This window comes from Kryptolebias marmoratus, linkage group LG18 (genome assembly GCF_001649575.2).
Source record: "Kryptolebias marmoratus isolate JLee-2015 linkage group LG18, ASM164957v2, whole genome shotgun sequence".
Classification (NCBI taxonomy): domain Eukaryota; kingdom Metazoa; phylum Chordata; class Actinopteri; order Cyprinodontiformes; family Rivulidae; genus Kryptolebias; species Kryptolebias marmoratus.
The window spans coordinates 6,668,712-6,675,525 of NC_051447.1; the positions used below are offsets into that span (position 1 = coordinate 6,668,712).

General features: G+C 43.0%; 1 protein-coding gene across 5 annotated transcripts in view; it reads right to left on the reverse strand.

The window, feature by feature from the left end:
* Nucleotides 1-279: 279 nt before the first annotated feature.
* gata3 (GATA binding protein 3) overlaps nucleotides 280-6,814 on the reverse strand; it is a 13,737-nt gene continuing 7,202 nt past the window's right edge. For 3 of the 5 annotated variants that reach the window (XM_017411641.3, XM_017411642.3, XM_017411640.3), the window contains exons 4-6: nucleotides 5,857-6,002; nucleotides 3,769-3,894; nucleotides 280-1,780 (exon numbers count right to left, since the gene is read on the reverse strand). In XM_017411641.3, coding sequence (XP_017267130.1) covers nucleotides 1,490-1,780; nucleotides 3,769-3,894; nucleotides 5,857-6,002 — 563 coding nt within the window. In that variant the 3' untranslated portion in view covers nucleotides 280-1,489. Of the gene's footprint in view, nucleotides 1,781-3,768; nucleotides 3,895-5,740; nucleotides 5,782-5,856; nucleotides 6,003-6,814 lie in introns of all 5 variants that reach the window. The other 2 variants (XM_017411643.3, XM_017411644.3) reach the window with 1 other exon arrangement.

Consider the following 6,814-nt stretch of genomic DNA (forward strand, 5'->3'; position numbering starts at 1 on the left):
ATGAGACAAAAGCCTCTTCAACCCAACCGTTCCTGTATGACATGTCCCATCTGATTTGTTCCTCCATTGCTACTGTTTATTTCCCCTCTTCCTGTTTGTGTTCAACTGACCACAAGAGTGGTTCCTGTGAATGCTGAGCAAAAAAAAAAAAAAGAGAAACAAAATTTTAAGCTTCTCTGCCTTGTGGTTGCTGTGGGCAGGCGAGTGGGTGTGTGTGCAGTGTGTAGAAGATCACACAGCTCAGAAAGAGACAGAAAAGAAGGCTCTCAACCACAGTGCTAACATGTCAACAGAGATTAAACTAGTTTATTATTTTCAAAGAGGAAAAAAAATTTACAAAACAAAATGAAAAGAGCAGTCATATTTTACACTAGTGATTATTATTAAATTTTTTACAACCATTCAGTCTGCATAACATAAAGAAATAATTCTACATCTTTGTTTCTTTCGTATTTTTGGTACTCTGATTTATACATACAAATAACAAATACAGGAACTTTTCACAATGCATATAATCTGTGGGCAGAAAGAAAAGTCTTTCAGGTGATCCAATATGTGTGTGTGCGTGTGTGTGAGTGTGTGTGTGTATGTACGTGCGCGCTTCAACACAAACCAATTGCCCAAGACCTATAGCACATCCAAAAAGGAAGAAAAAAAAGGAAGAAAATAAAGAAGAGAGACACCGGCAGGCCAGAGGCGCCGACTCTCCGCGAACTTAATGTGACACATTTCATGCAGGCAAAATCCAAGGCCTGCCCTGTTTTCAAAAGTCTTTCCCTCTCACCTCCTCTTCCTCCATTATCTTCTCTCCTCCAGCGTTTGGAGGCGTCTTCTCCTCTCTCCTCTGGTGGCAAGTCTCTCCACTTGCTGCGACTCGTACCCTTCTTGTCGTTAGCTGCCCAAGGGCATGTTTCCTTTTTTTTTCATACTTAATTAAAAAGTCTTCATTAAATGTACTGTATTTCATACAATTTGTACAAATATGTTCAGTTTCTTCTCAAGAAGAGGAAGAAAAAGGGAGCAGGGAGGGGTTTCCTGTTACACAGGTGCAAGGTGAAGAGAGGTGGTTTTTAAGGGAGAGGGCGTCAGAAAGTTCTGGTAATGTCTGTTCTGGTGGGGAAATGGCTTTTTGTACAACAAATGGAGCTCCTTCTCATGTGGAGGACAGCCTCGATGGGGTGACAGCAAGGAGAAATGTCCGTTCTCTCCTGGGTTGGAGGGAAAAAAATAAGTCTTTTCCCCCCTTGGAGGTCAGTGCGCCACAGTCAAGTCAAGTCTGCAAAGCATTTACATCGCAGAGGTACACTTGGATTTTTATAAAAATAACATACAGCTGAGGGTAAAGGAGCCCGTCACTCTCCTGCCGTCACTCGGTGGAGAGACAGGGGAGTTGGATCGAACCGAGGAGGAGTCTTTTGGGACGTGGAAGCAGGTCTGCGGAGGTACCGAAGGGTGCGATGGTAGAGGCGAGGCCGAGGGGTCTGGAGCCTTAACCCATGGCTGTGACCATACTGGAAGGGTGGTGGGGGGCAAAAGGAAGGCTTGAAGATGGGTGCATGGGTGTGGGGGTGGTCAGCATGTGGCCAGAGTGCGAGAAGGGAGGGAAGGAGGACATGTGGCGGGACAGGGCAGCCGGGCTGAACGAGCTGCTCTTGTCCATCAGGCTCTTGGAGAAGTCGTCCATGTTGTCTTGGGACTTTTTGCTCTTCTTGGACTTGCTCGACATCTTCCTGTTCCTAGTCTGGATGCCTTCCTTCTTCATGGTCAGAGGTCGGTTGATCTGCTCTCAAAAGAAGACAAGAAAGACGGGACATTAGTATTTTGTCTTTAAAGACAACCCTATTATTAAATTTAGGAACTTATTTTGATTGAAAACATACTTTAAAATAAGAAAAAATTGGCTTAAATGGGGCTTTTACATTTTTGAGTTGCATATTTTGGGGCTCTGACATACGAACATGTAATGAAGTCTCATTTAAGGCATCACAAAAGACTGCTGTTGTGTGTGTGGATTTAAATTTTGATTTCTTTAAAGCTGAACTGTATGTGAAGCTGGATGCCAGAATGAAATGAGGAGGGAAAAAAGAAAGATGAAGAAGGAGGAAGGGAAGATGTGCACAGAGCAGAAACGGAAACGGCCTGCCAGCTAATGTGCAGCCAGTCAAGCACGGAGACACACGGCCATGACGACCATCGCCGTCTGCCAAGTCCTTCTCCTCACCCTCCTCCACCACCGCTTGGCCACCTCTTGGCCAAAATGGCCCCAGCTGCCATATTACAGCACAGGTTTAGGAGGGAGCTGAGGGTGGAATTCCAGCTGTAGGCTGGATTAGGCCGAATGAAGCAGATTGGATTCCTTCTTTCTCTCCTCATCTGGGCATTTCTTAATTTTTTGCTGACTGGTTAAACTGAGTCCTCATTGGTTAGCAGAGGGCCAAGATCTGTGGTTTCATTCTTTCATCTGGAGAGTCTTTCTCCAGCTCTGAGCCAGACTACGCCTCCCTAAAGCCAGTCAGGCCTGCGCTCTTTGATGCTTAGATGTCTCACAGAGAAAGCCCCAGGCCTCCGGCCTGCGCTCGGGCTCCGCCCCACAACATCAAACAAAAGCCAAATCAAAATGTTGAAGTCAATGACCACCAAAGAAAACTCCGCACAGACTCTCACATCCTGCCTCCAAACACCACCAGCCAGTCACCTGAAACCTCAGCCTGTGACAAAGGTGTCAGAGCTCATTCACTCAGAAGCCCCCTGTTTAGTCCGCAGAAGATGCTTCAGGTTTTAACACATTTAGTTTTGTGGCGACTTTTAGTGCTTCCTGTTTAAGCCGAAGCTTACGGAGCAACAAATTGCTACCATCGGGTGTGTGAGGACTGCAGTGGCACATGCAGACCTGCAGACTTTCTTCTAAAGAATCAGGGGCGCAAGCCTCAACAGAAGTCTGGATTTACCAAAATAAACTCATTTTACAATTACATCGAGGTCGGGGTCAGTTCGGATGCTGATGTGAAGCTGGGAAATATTATTCTTCTCTGTGTTTAACCTTGGTCTCAATCTGTTTTTGCAGTGGCTAACTATCTGCCAAAAGTAACATGGGAAACTGATTTAAGAATGAGCGCTTGCGTGACAAGCGGGGCAGCAGAGCAGGATACTCTTCTCCTTCCACTCTGGGAGAGAACTCTATCTGTCCTGTGCAAGAGAGAGGAGAGGGGGTAAAAAAATTACCTACATGTGGCCTGAGAGCAGTTAGCCGGCTTATTATTATTATTATTAGTTTTAGCTACAATGACTTGTTTGATTAGAAGTGACAGCTTTGTGCACAGGAGAGGGGATAAACGAGTCCCCGGGGTTTTCAGATGGAGGATGGGAAATGATGTGGTGAGGCACCAAGCAGCCCAAAACGAATCAGGCGGATTGGTGGTCAGAGGGAGGAAACTCAAAAGTCCCCGGTGTGCAAAGGGCTAGAAATACCAAGGAAAAAAAATCAGCTTGGAAATTAATCGAATTTTAATTAATATTCAAAAGCAAAGCGAGCTTCTACATTTTAGATTACTGCCAATGAAATCACATTAATTCTGGGGTATTAGTTATCTCCGTGGCCTCGGAAATTCTCTGCAGGGACGAGTCAGATGAAATATTCAGAGGGAAAAAAGGGAGAAGGGGCCCAGCAGGATGGAAGAATAAGATGAAGACATAAAAATTCAAGGGGAACCTTACAGAGAGGCAGAGGGAGTGAGAGAGACGTGTGTCCTGAGAAGGTTTGTTACTTACATTGTGCAGTTTAAAGTAGAGGCCGCAGGCGTTGCACACCGGGTCCCCGTTGGCGTTTCTCCGCCACAGCGTCGTCGTTGTCGTCTGGCAGTTTGCGCACGACGTCCCCGCACGCCTGGCTGCAGACTGCGCCAAAACAAAAAGCGAGAGAGAGAGAAAAAGAAAGAAAGAAAACAAAATCAGGTCACCTGACCACATAATGACCCAATTAACAAAAAAACTTAATTGGACAGCTTTTAAACATGCTCCCAACGTCCAGGGCTGCCATTTCTGCACTTTCTATAGAGCTTTTAATTCTGCACAAAGGCCCTTTTTTTCTGTGAGGGTTTTATAATCAAAACGATGTCAACATGGAGTATTTTGGCAGCTCTGCACATAAAAGCATGTTGCGTAGAAGCTTATTAGACAGATACATGCAACAAAAAAAAAAGAAAATCAAAAAACACAAGATGCACATGTAGTTTCTTTCATCACAGAGCAAATTCAGCACTTTATTCTAACTATATATACATCTTCCATCTCCGTACTTTTTTTTAGTTTGATGCAAGCTGAAAATAGTTTTACAAAGAAAGACAGAAATGCAAAAAAGGAAAAAAAAACAGCTGCTTTACTCGAGGCTAAAAATAGCGTGATAGAGCACATACCTCGGAGAGAATAAATATTTACAGAAGACATAAAAGCATCGCCTTGAAATGGGAGCGCTATTAAATCTGACTCTATTTTGCCCCTTAAAGTGCGCGGTTTGTGTCACCTGATTTAAACAGCCCACTGACGTCAAAAAAAAACAAAAGAGTCGAAATTAGAAAGCAGGGGTGCAAATGCAGTTTTGAGCTTGAAGTTTCCGAGTTGGCTTGAAAATATATAATTGGAGCAATAAAAAAAACTGCGGGGTGACTGAAGATGGAAGATATTTGTTCACCCTGACACAGTCATCCAGTGGATTCCAGCTGCCTGCCTCGACATTGATGTTATAATCTCTAAAAACAATCAATACACAGGTGACCGCAGAGGACACGCTAAAAGCAAAGGACTACATTATCTCTTGGAGGGATTTCCAATTATACACAATGTGTTGGCCTAATAACCCCTGCTACTGTGTAATGGGAATAACCAATCAGAGAGCAGGAATGAACCTTACTGGTTTCATTATGGCGCATATATATATATATATATATATATATATATATATATATATATATATATATATATATAGATAGATACTTTTCTATTATCTTTAAAATGCTTTAAATTATCAATCCGCTATTATTTTTCTTTCCCCCTGGTGATTTAATAAAACGCATCCTAGGCTTTCTGATCGGCCTCCCGCTCCGTCTTTGTGGAAAATAAATAAAACAGATGAAGGTAAATAAATAAAGCTCGCAAGCTGACCATCCCCATGTGCGTTTGAGCCGAGATTCCAGCACTAAAACAGTCCCAGGTCGTGGCTCCGGCGCAGCCTTTCTGTTTTGACTGCAGGGAAGCGGGGCCGTGTTGTTAAAAGGGGGGGACTTATCTGCGCCGCTCAGATATCCGGCAGTCATTTCCTGAGATGTCGGCTTTTCACATTAGAGGCGAGAAGGTAAGGAGTCCAGAGCGGAGCAGAGCAGAACTGGACAGCCATCTATTGCCTCGAAAGATTTTTTTTTTTCAAAACCAAGGGGGGAACTCCTTTTAAAGCTCATAAAAGAGGAGAGGGGCTTTCCCTGAAATAACTACAAAAATAGCTCCGACTAAAGCAACCTCAAGAGTTGCAGAAATTACCTGCAAGTGCATCCCTTTCTTTTTTTTTCTTTTCTTTTAAACAAATTATATTTTATTCATACTATTTAATACACAGAATCCTCTGCGAATCAATGACAGTCGTGGCAAGTAAAATAAAAATAGCATCGTCATCTTTAAGGTGATGCATTATTTTTTTTTTTTGAATTATTATTATTATTGTTTATTTTCTATAGTATCTTAAAACAGAGACCTGCACTTGTCGAGTCAATTTCCTGCAGCTAATACTTCTTCCTGGATAGGGGAAAAACAGAAAAAAAGAGACGGAAATGTCATCAGCAAGAGAGAAGAATAATGGTGGAGACGTACCAGCCGCCGCTTGGGCTTGATGAGAGGGCGATTCTGCCCGTTCATCTTGTGATAGAGGCCGCAGGCGTTGCACAGATAGTGGCCTGTACCGTCCCGCCTCCACAGAGGGGTCGACGTGGCCCCGCAGTTCACGCACTCTCTACCTTCTGCAAAATGCATACAACGACGACATGTGCAAAAAATAAAAAATAAACAAAAAAACAAAAAAAACAATGGACACAGGGGTGAGATGGCCCGGTAAAAAATAATAATAATCATAACTAGAGCTGCAATGTTAGCATTGGGAAAAGAAACAATAATGAGGAGTGCTGCAAAACGTGCTGCATTCACATAAAACACATATAAAGCAAAACTACTAATATTAATAATAATAACAATGATAATAATAATAATAACAATTATAATAATTTTTCTCGCACACACGTTAGTTGTGTTAAGGTCCATAAAACCACAAAACTACACCGTCCTTTTCTAAAACATAAGGGCTGTTAGGGAGGGAGGGGGTACCAATTTGAAATGATTTCTCTTTCATCACCCTGCTTTGAAAATAATAATAATAATAATAATACATTTTTTTCATTTGTCTCTTATTTCCGAGATGACGCTTTTGTTTTAAAATTATTGGGGGGGGGCGCTTCTCTCGTGACACTTTCATTATATTCTATATGTATGTGAGGTGTGTGTGTGTGTGTGTGTGTGTGTGTGTGTGTGTGTGTAAGGGGGGAGAGGGGAGGGAGGGGGGTCTGAAACTGAAACAAGGGGAGCTGCAGTCGAAGCTCGAAGATTATTTGAAAGCGGAGTGAGTGGCGCTGAGGCTTTTTGAAAAGTAACCGAGAACAGTTTGCTTTTCTTATGCAGCCACACTTCCCCCTTTTTTTAGAGCTGCAAACACAAACACACACACACACACACACACACACAGAGAGAGAGAGAGAGAGAGAGAGAGAGAGAGAGAGAG